Source organism: Spermophilus citellus (assembly GCF_964194105.1).
Source record: "Spermophilus citellus genome assembly, chromosome: 2".
In the NCBI taxonomy this organism is placed as follows: domain Eukaryota; kingdom Metazoa; phylum Chordata; class Mammalia; order Rodentia; family Sciuridae; genus Spermophilus; species Spermophilus citellus.
The window spans coordinates 28,377,057-28,391,857 of NC_138183.1; the positions used below are offsets into that span (position 1 = coordinate 28,377,057).

General features: G+C 33.5%; 1 protein-coding gene across 1 annotated transcript; it reads right to left on the reverse strand.

Annotated features, from left to right (window-relative positions):
• Positions 1 to 13,545: 13,545 nt before the first annotated feature.
• On the reverse strand, positions 13,546 to 14,490 carry LOC308641279 (olfactory receptor 13D1-like; the record flags this gene model as incomplete). Its single annotated transcript, XM_081279749.1, has 1 exon — positions 13,546 to 14,490. The coding sequence occupies one exon, from the start codon at positions 14,488 to 14,490 to the stop codon at positions 13,546 to 13,548; it is 945 nt and encodes a 314-aa protein (XP_081135875.1).
• Between the last annotated feature and the right edge of the window lie 311 nt (positions 14,491 to 14,801).

Consider the following 14,801-nt stretch of genomic DNA (forward strand, 5'->3'; position numbering starts at 1 on the left):
TTGGCTGGGGTCTTAGGATATAACTAAAACAACTGTATGTAGCTACATAACAACATGATGGCTATGTTCATAGAATGAGGTGGTGTGAGAGAGGGAGTTTATGCACTTGAGATTATCTTGATGAAGAGTATCAGAATCTTTAAGGGACCAGTTGGCAGACTTCTTTACGACTATAAATCCGGCAGATAAGACACTGTTCTGAAGGTTTACATGAATATTTTATGTTGAAAATAAATGGGAGTTGCTATCTGGTTGTGTAAGAATGCAAACTTTCATAATATCAGTATAAAAAGACAAGATCTGTTTCCCCATTGAGAATATTACATGCCTCAAGCTATTTCATAGTTTTCAGGTGTTTGCTACAGGACTCTCTTCATAGTTTCTTTAATCTTCTTATTCCTTAGACTTTTTTGATGTTGGGATTATCACTCCATAAAATAGCCTGATAATCTCAATCAGATGTATTTGTGATGAGATTTTGTTTTCACATACATAAAAAAGGCTAAACCATAAAATAAGATGGTTACTGTCCAATGGGAGAAAGACTGCCTTCCCAATTTGCTATATATCATTACTTTCTGTAGCAGTTTAACCATTTCTTTCTGTCTCAATATTAAATGAAATAGGGTTGCACTTCCTCAAGCTAGTTCACATCTTACCTGTCTTCTTTTTCAGCTGTTGCTATGCCATGGCCCCTAAGAGAAGAATGCAAAGAATTCCACCATTCCAAAGTTTTTGGTGCATTATTATCCCATTTGTCTATTTTCACTTTTGTAGTCTTTTACATTTTCTGCTTCTTTTGGCCATATTTATGGTATACTTTTCCTTTCCTTGTATATGAAGATACTTTAATATTTTCTACCAGATGTTATATAGTTTTGCTTTCAGACCTTAAATATTTAATCTGTCTTAAACTCACTGTGGTCACAGAGTAATGTATAGCTTTAATTTGATTTTTTTTTCAAAATTAGAAGGCCATTACTAAAGCAAAAATTATTAAATAGTTAGTTGATCATTCCCTACTGTTTGTAATGTATTCTTAAATCAAATACCATTAGTTTAGGATAAAAAATTCCACCTAAACTCAGATTATTTCTGCTTGCTGTATATAGTCTACTGCATTGATATATCTCTCTTGAACTATGCCAATGGTAAGATATCAGAATTACTGTTGTTTTTTATTGATCTTGTCATTTGGCTAAGTAAATATGCATTTCTTATTCTATCATCGTCTTGGCTATTCTTTTTTTTTTTTTTAAAGAGAGAGTGAGAGAGGAGAGAGAGTGAGAGAGAGAGAGAATTTTTAATATTTATTTTTCAGTTCTCGGCGGACACAACCTCTTTGTTGGTATGTGGTGCTGAGGATCGAACCCGGGCCGCACGCATGCCAGGCGAGCGCGCCACGGCTTGAGCCACATCCCCTATTCTTGATTGTTACTACTTAATCTGAATTTTGGGGTAAACTTAGAAAATTAAAAAAAACAAACCTCAAGTATATTTTGATTGAAATTGCATTACATTCATATAAAGAATTGGGATGAATTTGCATGTTTATTCTTGAGTTTCCTCACATAAACGATATTTAGTTGCCCAGCTTATGAGAGGTTTTGTGCAGTGTGTTTTAGTGAATATTTATATTTTTCTTCAAAAATTCCTTGTGCAGTTTTTATTCACGGGTAATTTATACTTTTTGTTGGCTTTTGTTGTTGATATCCTTCTCCTTTTTCCCCACCCCACTTCTCTCCTTTTCTTTCCCACCCCTTGGTACCCCAACTCATGGTACTGGATATTGAACCCAGGGATGCTCTACCCCTGAACCTTATCCCTAGCTCTTTTTATTTTTATCTTGAGAGAGTTTCTCACTGAGGCTGACCTTGAACTTATGAGGCTGGCTAAACCTCCTGAGTAGTTAGATTTACAGGGATATATCACTGTGACCAGCTTCCTAATATGCTCTTCAAGTATGTTCTCTAACCATTTGTACATGTTGCAAAAACTACTACTGAGTTTTGCATATTGATCTTGTGCTTGGCAGCCATGTCAGAGACTCTTATGAGTTTAAATTTTTTCTTTTTACAGATTTTTTTCTGACTTTCTACATAGACAGCCTTTTCAGTCAGGACTGAGAATTGTGTTACTTCTGTGTAGTCTTCACACTTCCTGTCAGTCCCTTTCTCCTTTATGCCTTTCCTTATTATCTTCCTCATGTGCTCCCTATCGTCCTATTTTTCATTTTTCTTTCCATTTTTCCTTCTTTCACTTACTCTCCTTATCCTATCTTCCCCTCTTCACCTTTCTTTGTAGGATCTCTGCAATGTTGAATATAGGGTACAAAAACAGGCATTCTCTTCTTTCTTTTTGAACTACTAAATAATTTATGAATTTTAAGTTTTCAATAAATAAGTTTTATGAGGTTAAGAAAATCTTGTGTTTTTAGTTTGCTAAGTTATTTACCTTTTATAATTATGAATGAATAGGGAATGTTATTAAAATATTTTTCTGCATTTACTGAAATTATAATTTGTTTTTAATTCTCCAATTAATATTATCATGAATTGCACTATATTATTTTTTAATGTTAAGAAATCCTTGCATCTTGGAAGAAACCCTATTTTATTGTTAGGTATTGTTGTTTTGTAGCTTTATAGATTTTGTTAGGATTTTATTTAGTATTTTTCTGCATATGTTCATAAGTGAGATTGTTCCATAAGTTTTCCTGTCTCATATTATCCCTGATCAGTTTTTGCTTCAAGTTTATATCAGACTTATAAAAGGTAGGGCAGCTTTACATACCTGCTTTGTAATCTTTTATGAACTAATTTATATATCATAGGGGTTGGATTAGAATCATTTGACCTAGTAAATGAAAAAAATTATCATTTTTTACTGAGGTAAAAGTACATATAACCTAAATTTTACCATCTAATCATTTTTAAGTGTACAGTGCACTGATATTAAATGCATTCATAATGTGATGCAACCATCACCAGTATCCATCTCTATAACTCTTTTCATCTTGTAAAGCTAAAACTGTACTTATGAGACAATAATCTCCTTCCTTTTATTTCTCTGATTCTGGCAAGCTACTTCCTCTCTTTGGTTTTTTACTTTTGGAATAGCTACTTCATACTAGTAGAATCATACAGTATTTGACTTTTTGTGACTGGGTTATTTCACTTAGCATAATGTCTTCAAGGTTCATCTATAGAGCCTTTGTCAAAATTTCCTTCTTTTTAAGCTGAATGTTATTAGGCTGAAGGTATACACCACATTTTGCTATTCATGTATCCATTGAGAGAAAACTTGTGTTACTTCAGTGTTTTATATTGTAATAATGCTGTGATGAATATGGATATATATATATATATATATATATATATATATATATATATCTTGGGGATCATGCCTTTATTTATTTATTTATTTATTTATTTTTGGTGTGTACTCACACGTGGAGTTTCTGCTTTGTATGGTAATTTCATTTTTAAGTTTTTGAGGAACACTCACACTATTTCCATTGTGGCTGTATCATTTCACATTCCTACTAATAGAGCACATGGGTTCCAATACTTCCACATCTCCACACATGATACTTTTGTTATTTTGATAGTAGTCATCTTTATGGCTGTGAAGTAGTAGCTCATTGTAGTTTTGATTTGCATTTCTTTAATGATCAGTGATACTCAGCATCTTTCCTGCCCATTTTGGCCATTCACATGTCCTCTTTGGAAAATATGCCTATTCAACTTCTTTGCCCACTTTTTATTTGTTTTTATTTGTTGTGTCTTACTAAATTTTTAAACTACTTATTAGTCTTCTACCTGTATTTGGATTTCCTTATTTACTCATTGTTCTAAATCTTTAAGCTGGATTCTTAGAGCATTAATTTTCCATCCTTCTTGTCTTCCAGAGTATGTATTTGACCACGTAATTCCTTTATCACACAAATTTTGAGAGTAATTTTATTATCATTAACTTTATAAATATTTTAAAGTTTCCATTATCTTCTTTTTAACCTATGAATTATTTAACAGTGTTCGTTTTTTAATTCTCACTTTTTTTTGTTTCATCACTTTTATTGGTGGTGTCTCCAGAATTCAATATGTCAATCTTTCAAAATAATCAGCTATTACAAGAAGAGTTTATATGTTAGCTCTGATTGTGCAAATACTTTGACATAGGAGACCATTTTAATAAATATGCATGTTTTCTTATAAGAATTCTTTAATAAAGAAAAGAAATCTCCATATATCTTACAGCAAATTTATGCATTTTCATTTTCCCATTCATCATGTTGGGTTTTACATTTTAGCATGTCTATCACATCTAATAAACCAAATTACAATCTTCAGCTGCTTCTAACTTTCAAATACTACTGATCATTTGAACAAATTTCTATATTTAAATGTTATTTTTCTGGGAGGGGTTATTTTTGAAATGAATTTATAATGTATTTTGTATTGTGAATATGGGTTTTGGTTTGAATGTCTTTGGTATTCATTGAAACTTGCTTCCCCCCCACCCTGCAATGCATCCTCAGTTTTATAAACATTTTATTGCATTTAAAACATTTTCTACTATCAAGCATGTACCCCCCAAGATTACATTAACTTTTAAAGATGGGTATACAAGGGCCCTAAAATGTTTACATTTAAACTCTCTTATCATCTTTCATGTTGTACCTTTTGATCTTGTTTTTAAGTCCCTTATTCTTTCTTTCTTTCTTTCTTTCTTTCTTTCTTTCTTTCTTTCTTTCTTTCTTTCTTTCTTTCTTTCTTTCTTTCTTTCTTTTACAAAGCCAATGACAGTTTAGATATACCTATGTATTTAGCAATTTCCTTGTTTACTGTATTTTCATTTTAATTTCATTCTTTTAGCTTAGGGATTTTTTTTCTAGGACTGTCTGTATTGTAAAAATCTTTTTCTTTTTTCCCTAAAAATGTCTTTACTTTGCCTTCTCTCATGAAAGTTTAATATGATATAGAATTCCAAGTTTTCAGTTATTTTATTTGGATAATTTTAATAAATTATTCCATTGACCTGAGGTTTTGTGTTCATTGCTAACTTTTTTATTATTTTGAAGCATCTGAGAAAATAAATGCTATTATATAATATTAATATATAATAAGATCATTCACTATTAAAAGCAGACTGAACTTCAGTTTTAAGAAACTGGAATAACTATTCTATGTGGGAAGCATCATGACAGTCTTAGACCAATTTCCAGGTTTCCTTTTAGGCATTTATTTTTACCATTACATTTTGCTTATTTATAAACATGCTTATATACTTGTATTTACCTTTTTAAAAGTGAGTTACTTAATTGTAAGCCTTATGTAATCATTGTTACATATTATAAAATGAAGAATTAAAACCACCTTTCATAAGTTTTAGATTTTAAAATCTAAATGAACCTGCAAAATTTAACTACAAAACCTAGGCTGTATTGCACATACAAAAAACCCGAAAGGTATCTACTTCAGACGGGGTCTTATTCTAGGTGTTATCATTTTACTCTTTATGTTTTAAAGCTAATAAGTAAATTCTTTATTTTATAATTTGGTATCTTAAAGAAGAGATGTAAGGCAAATACCAATGTCAATATACATATAGAAGCATGTAGTTTTGTACACACCATATATCTACATAATTATTCTTATGACTTCACTATTATAGTGAGACAACTAGTTTAAAAACATGATAAAATTTTCTATCTTAGTTCAATAAAATCTGTTTTGCTTTATGACTCTTATATAATTATTGTGGTATTTGCATTGGGATTATATGTTTGCGTTTTTGTTCCTGAATACCATTCCGCTGTATGAGAGAGTAAAAGACATTAAGATTCCTAAATCTTCATGCATTTCTCACAAAGACATCATTCCTTCTGAATTTAGATTATTATATTATATAGTCTTTGTCATCAAATTGTCTTGATTAATGTCTTAAGTAATTTATTTCACTTGTTATTCAGTCACTGACTTTTTCATTTTTGCTGTCTCTCAACACTTGGAAATTTTAACTTTTATCAGGAGCATAAAATTCATACTCAGTAGGTCTTTCATCACTAATACCATTAGTGTTCAATACGTTGAGTAGTCTCATTTCCCATTTTAAATAATGATACATAATATAGCCTACATATTAACACCTGTGTTCTGTAATCACCTGAATTATTATTACAATATATCCACTGTCTATTTATGTTAGCCTTACCCAATAGTAACTCACATTTATAAAAATGTTTGTCACATGTCTGGTGTGAGAACATGAGTAGCATGGAATAGTAATAGATCATCTAATTTATAGATTGTTTGAATTAAATTCAACTTATTTTTTATTCAGGTTCCAGGTCAGAAAAGGCTCCAGGAAATGTGATTATGTAACCTGTTTTTTTTTTTTTGCTTTCTTTAATGTTTTTTTCCCCATATTATTTATTTATATATAACAGTGGAATGCATTACAATTCTTATTACATATGTAGAGCTCAATTTTTCATACCTCTGGTTGTATATATAGTATACTCACACCAATTCGTGTCTTCATACATGTACTTTGGATATAATGATAAACACATTCAACCATCATTAATTACCCCATGCCCCCTCCCTTCCCCTTCCACCCCTCTTCCCTATCTAGAGTTAATCTATTGTAATTTGATTGTTTTAAGGGTAGCAGTGTTATAAGGTTTACAGGCAAATATCTTGTGGATATATGAATGGCATCATCAAAACTTCTTGGCTTTAATTGTATTCAATAAGTATACTTAAAAATAAATGCTGTAGGACGAGCCAACTTTAAAGCCAACTGCTAAAGTCTATACAGTCTGATATGCCTGCGGAATCATTAGTTCTGTCAGAAATAGCCAAAAACCTAGGAATGACCACAGTCAACAACACATCATATCAAAGAATTTCTTGTTTTCTCATTTCCTTATTATCTTAGAATTTGATTCTAACAAATCTTCTTATGTATTTCTTTTCTTCACTTTCCTTCTCCCCTTGTGCTCATCCCCCTAGGATTAGCCACCGAAACCATGACAAGAGTTCAGTATAGGAAATTAAGTTTCACAGGGACCATTAAAATTTATTTTTAATTTCTCTCTTGTAAAAGTTGTAAATAACCTATTAAAAAGTTTTCCTTTTTAAAATAGTAGAACTTTTTCTTAAACTAAGTTTAAGAGAATTTATAATGATATCATTTAGTATCCAAATTCTCTCCTTGTCTCATTTATGGATACAAAATTCATTCAAAAAGTGTATTACTGACAGATTAATGATATACTTTTTTGTATACCATATTATGGAAATATGAAACATAAAGAAAAAGTAAAAAAAAATTGTTAATTATCACATACCCATCAACTAGATTCTACCATCAATATTTTACAGAATTGCTTATATCAGTCTGAGTATCTATTTCTGTAACCCTCCATTAAGTCCAAGTCATTTTTTGGATACATTTCTAAGCAAACTGTATTACTTACACTTTTCTCTAAATAGTTTAGCATGTGTTTTTTTAACTAGAGTTTCATATTTATTTAGTTATTCTTTTAAACAATTTCAATAAACAAATGTAAGAAAGTTCTGACAAATTCATGCCTGTTTCACTGAAACACCTATCAAGTTATAGAACTTTAACATAACCTCAGAAAATTCCCTCGTGCCCCAGCCCAGTTGATACCTGAAATAACCCCTCTCCTACAGCCACTATTCTGATTTTAAAAATACCATTAATAGGTTTTTATCCCTTTTATGACTTAAGTATGTGCCATTCTAAAAACAAAACTCCATTTGCTGTGCAAATAATGAATTATGGGAGAACAAAAGTGGAATGTGGGAGAACAAAAGTCTGTAATGGAATTTGGGAAGCCTTTGCATTAGCATAGGTGAGACCATGTGCCTTGGAATAGTATGGTAGCAATGAAAGTGATCACAATATATTATGCTGGGTTGGATGGGCATTCCTGTGTGGTGCTATACTTCCTGAGATGACCCAGACTTGAGAAGTAGTTTGAGGATAGGGAAATCAACTTTCTGTTTTGGACTGGTTATATTTAAAATGCCTATTATGCTCGATCTCAGGGCCAAGGTACACATATAGGACTCATTGTTCTTCATATTAATGTCTTTTTCTTTTGGTTATTGTCAAGTCTCTGCAACTAGCTCGGAGATTATATGTATGTGTAAATGGATTGGGTAGACTATGCCAATCTGTTAACAGTCAATATTCTGATGCCCAGAATTTAAAAAATACTATATATAAAACAGGGCATATTAGTTTAACCAGAATTTTTTCTTTAGTAGTTGCATGTATTATGTATATCACAGTCATATTTCCCATATTCTATGAAAATGAAATTCTCTTAAGTTAGTAAACTTCATACAAAAAGGCACTCTACAATGACATCGTTAATGTTCTTATTGAAGCCCACTTTGTTAATAATTGTATTGTAAAGGTAAAATTTCTAAGCTGCACAATCCTGAGTTAAAGTGTAAAAGACTAGGGCATTGTAAAGCTTCTAGATTACAAGGCCCGGGCTAAAAAGTAAAAGACCATTGTTAGAATTGAAAAAGTCTATTGTTACAATTCCCCTGCTATCCCCGGAACCTGTAATCTCTGTGAAGTTGTTAGGACAATGCAGGAACTGCCCAGTAAATATCTCCATTGATTCCCTGGTTGTTTAATAGCTAAGGGTTCCAGGTAGCATGGCACGTAAGCATATAGGCCCCAGAACCAATCAGTTTGAATGTGTACCCCACTTAGAAGTGACCAATCACCCCTGCCCAAACTGTTCCCACCAATGAATGGACTAATCATGTATCAGAATTTTTGTTCAATTTTCCCGCGCCTCATGATGATTTGTTCTGATGTATGCAAAGCCCATCGCCCTCTCCAAAAAGTGTACTTAAGCTATGCTTGACCTCTGCTCTGGGCTCTGGGCTGCTCTCCCTTCTTGAGTGAGCATGGAGCCCCAGCGCGCTGGAACGGATCCCTAATAAAAATCCCCCTTGCCATTGCATGAAGTTAGTCTCCTGTAGTCTCCATCTCCGACGCTTCGCTGGACCCTTACAGTATGATTACAAGACCAGATAAGTCATAGGCTTTTCCCCTGTTAAAATTTCAATGAATAGAAGGTTAATTGTAAAGAGAATATAAACCTTAACATAATAAATATTCCAAAACCTAAATAGTTTGCTATGGAAATTTAACACAGATGAAGAAGAGCTAAGAATTGTGCTAGGATTTTAAAAAAGGCTTTAAGTTAGAGGAGACCTTTTTGAGAGGCAGTTTGAGTTTTTACAGGTTGATTACAGTATTGGCAATTTTGTGGGAGTGAATGGCCATTATAGGGTTTATTTAGGAAATGGAAAATATCCTTATTTATGTATAGCATAAAAAGGCAGTCACACATTGCTGAGGGCCATTGCCAAGTAGATATGACGCATCGAAATTTCCTTGCCAGCGTACCCCATGTTAAATGGACTTGCCTTGGAATTTCGCTGTTGACATTGCATGTAAGGTGACCTTGCTCAAGTACCAGGGTGGATCCAGGATTAGGGTGTATCCTGCAGGTTTGAGGAAGTATCCCTCTCCTTGGGTTTAGGGCGTTCCCGGTTTTAGACAATAGGGGTTTTAGGGAAGTTGGAGGTTGAAGATTATTGCTGCCGGGATTAGGGTGTTCCTGCTGCTTGTTCCCGTTGAGTTCTCGTGAGAAAAAAGGGGATATTGGAGAAGAAAGCCTCGTGGAGTAGGTGAATTGGGCGGCAGCAGAACTGGATTTCCCCAGAACGTGTGTATAGAGGCCAGTGTGAGTTCAGGAATAAAGATTGCTGTTTGAATCTACAAAGCTGTGGTGGCTCGTGATTCTGTGCCAAGCCTAGACATTGGCAACACATGTATTCAATTAGTCAACACACTTTATAATAAATGCCTTTTTTTCTGGATACCAAGATCTCTTAAATAAAGATTAGTTTCATATTTTCCCTTCAGGAAATTCAGAGTCTATTTGAAGAGATAGGTATATATGTATAAAGTTTTGAAGAATGTATGTATTTTTCATTGCATGACATTGGAAAAACATTAATAAGACATTTTGCATTTTTTAATTCACTCCTAATTACCCCCCCCCCCCCAGTCTAGGTACTAAATTCAACATTTTAGTTCATGGGAAATGTAGAGTCTAATGCATGAAAGTTCCTAATTCTAGTAAACCATTGTTCATAATCATTTCTTCTTGACCTCTAAGCCCATCCTCAAATTATGCTACATTGAATACATATAAAACATATATAAGAAATGTAATAGAGACACATTATAAAACCTATATTAGAATAGAAGAGAAAGAAATAATTTCTTCCTAAAGAAGTTGATAAAGTGGTAGAAAGATAACATCTGTGAAGTGTGGTGTAAAAAGCTAGATTTGCATTGGTAAGTAATATTGTAGGATAAATCTTTTTGAGAATTTTAACAACTTTCCCCCCTGCCCTGAAGTTTGGGCTCAAATGTTCATTTTCTTTAAAATCCATGTCGCTCTATATTCCTTGCCATCAGAGTATTCACTATTTTATATGAAAAGAATATCCTGATCATGGAAGGTTGGAATGGAAAAAGAAAGGATGTAAACTGTAAGAAGACTGGGTCTTAGGAAATGATGGAAGGAGATTCTCCAGAGCAGCTGTAAGCAGGGATTTTTAAAATACAATGGGATTTTTAAAAATATTACTCTAGTATTTGAACTTATAAGAAACTCAAATAAAGGATGTTAAAATTGGTTTTGATTTTTGGATTCCAATCATGGTTCTTGCATTGTGAAGAATGAATCATGTGGACCTTAGTATTAGAAGGCTGTGATGATTATTCTAATATTTATAATGTGAGGCAGGCAATGGGTTGTGCATTACTTTATTGGATCTTTTTGAGAGTGGACAAATCCTAAGTGTGCAGCTTGATACATTTTTCAAACATAACTCATAATTCAAGATTCTTGTGGATTGGACTTCAATATTTTAAAATCATTAAGGCCCAATTTCCTGGTGAGTAAGCACTGTTCTTTTAAAAATGAATAGACACTATCAACCTGGTAGCAGGAAAGCTATAAAGAGGAAAATAGACTTGAGAGGGGCCATGGGCATTGGCATGGCTAAGAGATAACAAAAACAGTGATGTTTTTCTTGCTGTCTCACTGATCTTATTTTTCAGTCTACAGAAGGATTTTAAATATAGTGACCTGTAGAATATGGTTATTTAGGAGACTAATGTCCATTCCTTGTGGGCAAAATATACTGTTGAGTTTTAAAACAAAAAGGCATTTAAGATTACCCAAGGAATGGTAGTAAAGTTTAGAAAGATAGTCTGGGGCAAAAGTGAAAACCAGAATTTTAGAAAACATAAATGCTGCTTAGAAATTACTGGGGAGAAATCTCCATACTGCTCTCCATATTGGCTGCACCAATTTGCAGTCCCAACAGCAGTGTATGAGTGTGCCTTTCCCCCCACATCCTAGCCATTACCTATTGTTGTTTGTATTCATAATAGCTGCCATTCTGACTGGAATCAGATGAAATCTTAGAGTGGTTTTGATTTGCATTTCTCTAATTGCTAGCAATGATGAACTTTTTTCATATATTTATTGATTGATTGTATATCATCATCTGAGAAGTGTCTATTTAGGTCCTTGGCCCATTTATTGATTGGGTTATTTGTTTATTTGGTGTTTAACTTTTTGAGTTCTTTAGTTCTTTATATACCCTAGAGATTAGTGCTGTATCTGATGTGTGAGGGGTAAAGATTTGCTCCCCAAAATGTGGGCTCTCTGTTCACCTCACTTTGTTTCTTTTGCTGAGAAGACTACAGGGAAACAGCCATATCAATGTTTATAGCAGCACAATTCACAATAGATAAACTGTAGAACCAACCTAGATGCCCTTTAATAGATGAATGGATTAAAAAATGTGGCATATATACACAATGCAATATTACTTAGCAATAAAATCATGGCATTTGCAGGTAAATGGATGAAGTTAGAAAAGATAATGCTAACTTTGCCAGTCCCAAAAAGCCAAATGCTGAATGTTTTCTCTAATATAAGGAGGCTGATTCATAGTGGAATAGGGAGAAGGACCCTGGGAGGAATAGATAAACTCTAGATAGGGCAGAGGTATGGAGGGGAAGGGAGAGGATATGGGGTTAGAAATGATGGTAGAATGTGATAGTCATTATTATCCAAAGTACATGTATGAAGGCATGAATTGGTGTAAATATACTTTGTATAAAATCAGAGATATGAAAAATTGTGCTCTATATGTGTAATAAGAATTGTAATGCATTCCGCTGTCATATATAAATAAAAATAAATAAATAAATAAATAAATAAATAAAAGAAATTATTGGGGAGTTGACTAAAGTATTTACTTTCATTCAGAACAGAAATTATATGATCATAATTTAGTTAAAGAAAGGAATTGGAGGACCCCTGAGTTCTGGAGAACTTGGGGCTACTTAAATAATATATCCCCACATTTTTTTTTGTCTGAAAATAAGAATGGAGCGGTGACAAAGAAATACATTAGTTAAGACTATTTGATTGTACGTAATTAAGAGTCCAATTCAAAGTTAGTTTTTTAAAGAAATTACTTTTATTGACTCTAATTATTCAATTAAATAATTGACTAATATAAGCATATATAAATAATAACTCATATAACCAAAAAATGCTTGGGAATTTGACTTTAGACAGCTTGATAAAGGAGCTAAAATCACTGCATCATACATCCCTTCCCCCTCCCTCTCACAACTCTTGTTTTATCTTTCATTTAGACTTTCTCTATGTATGGGCAAAGATTGCCTCCAGATGAATACTCTACCTACTTAGCAACTCTAGCAAGAAGTGTTCCCTTTTTTTCTCATACAGGGACAGTACAGATTGTGTTTGAATAGCCTGACCTGGCTCACTTGAAATGTTAAATCAATCACTGAGGCAGGAAGGATTTTGTTTTTAATCAATTAGGCCAATGTTAATGCTTATACTATTTCCAAAGGATTGGATCAGCTCTGTCCAGAACTATACAAACTCAAGTGGATGGACTGTGGATTCATCGAAAGAAGGATACTTTTAACAGAAGAATGGATTCCAGACAAAAATAAATCAATACATGTTCAATTTAAAATGACAGAGAAATGAGACTGAGAGTACAAAAGAAAGGAAGAGAGATGAAATAGATGAAGGAGAGTTGAGAGGAAGGACAAAGAGGAAAAGGAGACAGGGGAGAAGAGGGAGTAAAAAATGAGGAAGGAAGAAAAATAGAAGAGATAGCAGAGGGCAGAGAGAATAAGATGCATATGATGGACAGATGTTTAGAGACTAATTAGAGGAGCTGTGCACATAGAGAGACTGCAAACAAGACAATATTCAGAAGCTTTATATGAGCATTCCATGTTGAAAAGAACAGAGTCCTATGTATGGCCTTACAAGCAGACTTTTTCTGTGACTATAATACACCTGATCTGATCCTGTGTTGAGAGAATCACATGTTTCAAGGCCTTTCATACTTTTGTTAGATGCAAGTATCTGTTTGAAATTTTCTTCAGAGCCTCTTTTACTTCCTTATTCCTCAGGCTATAGATGATGGGATTCAACATTGGGGTTATCACTCCATAGGACAGTCCAATGATTTCATCAGATACTTTGGTGTTCTTTGACTTGGGCTTTGTGTACATAAAAAGGGCTGACCCATAGAATAAGATCACCACAGTCAGGTGGGCTGAACAGGTAGAAAAGGCTTTTTTTCTCCCCTCAGCAGAATTAATTTTCAGGATGGAAGAGAGAATGAAAATATAGGACACAAAAATTAACAGCAGAGGAATCACCAATAAAACAATACTTGCCACTGTCAGAATAAGCACATTCATTGATATATCTGAGCACACAAGTTTTAGAAGAGCCAGGATCTCACAGGTAAGATGATCAATAACATTGTTACCACAGAAAGGCAACACCATTGTCATGACTGTTTGCACTAAGGAGTTCATGCAGCCTATGGCCCAGGACCACACAGCCAAGTGCATGTATAACACCTTGTTCATGATGATGGGGTACCTCAGTGGGTTGCAGATGGCTACATACCTGTCATAGGCCATCACAGCCAGGAGAACACATTCAGTGGAGCCCAAGCCAAGGGTGAAAAACATCTGTAGAGTACAGCTAAGAAAGGAGATGGATTTTCTCTGTGACATAAATATAATAAGCACTGAGGGAATGGATGATGATGTGTAACAGATGTCTAAGAATGAGAGATTTCCAAGAAAGAAGTACATGGGAGTATGGAGGCGAGGATCCAGGATGCTGATGATAATGAGGAGACTGTTTCCTAGTAGGATTATCTTGTACATGATGAGGCAGAACACAAAGAGAAAATGCTGTAGTTCTGGGTATTGAGAAAGCCCCATTAGAAAGAATTCAGTCACTGCAGAATAATTCCTCATCTTCATGTGCCCTTGTCAACTACAGAGTTCATATCAGGAGGTGACTCAGGGAAATCTGAACTTTTGATGTATTATATCTAATAATTTCACTTCCATTATTTATTTATTTTGATTTTTTAGAACATGTCCTGTAATCAGTAACAGCAGGGATAGTATATTAATTTTACTAATGATGAAAGAGACACTGAAAGATAGGTAATAGTATCCAGCATCAAATAGCAATGGAGACTTGGAATTGTGCTAAGAAGTGCCAGGCCTTTTATTATGTATAAATTTAAGACAAACTGCATTCAAATATGTATACCTTAAAAAATCTT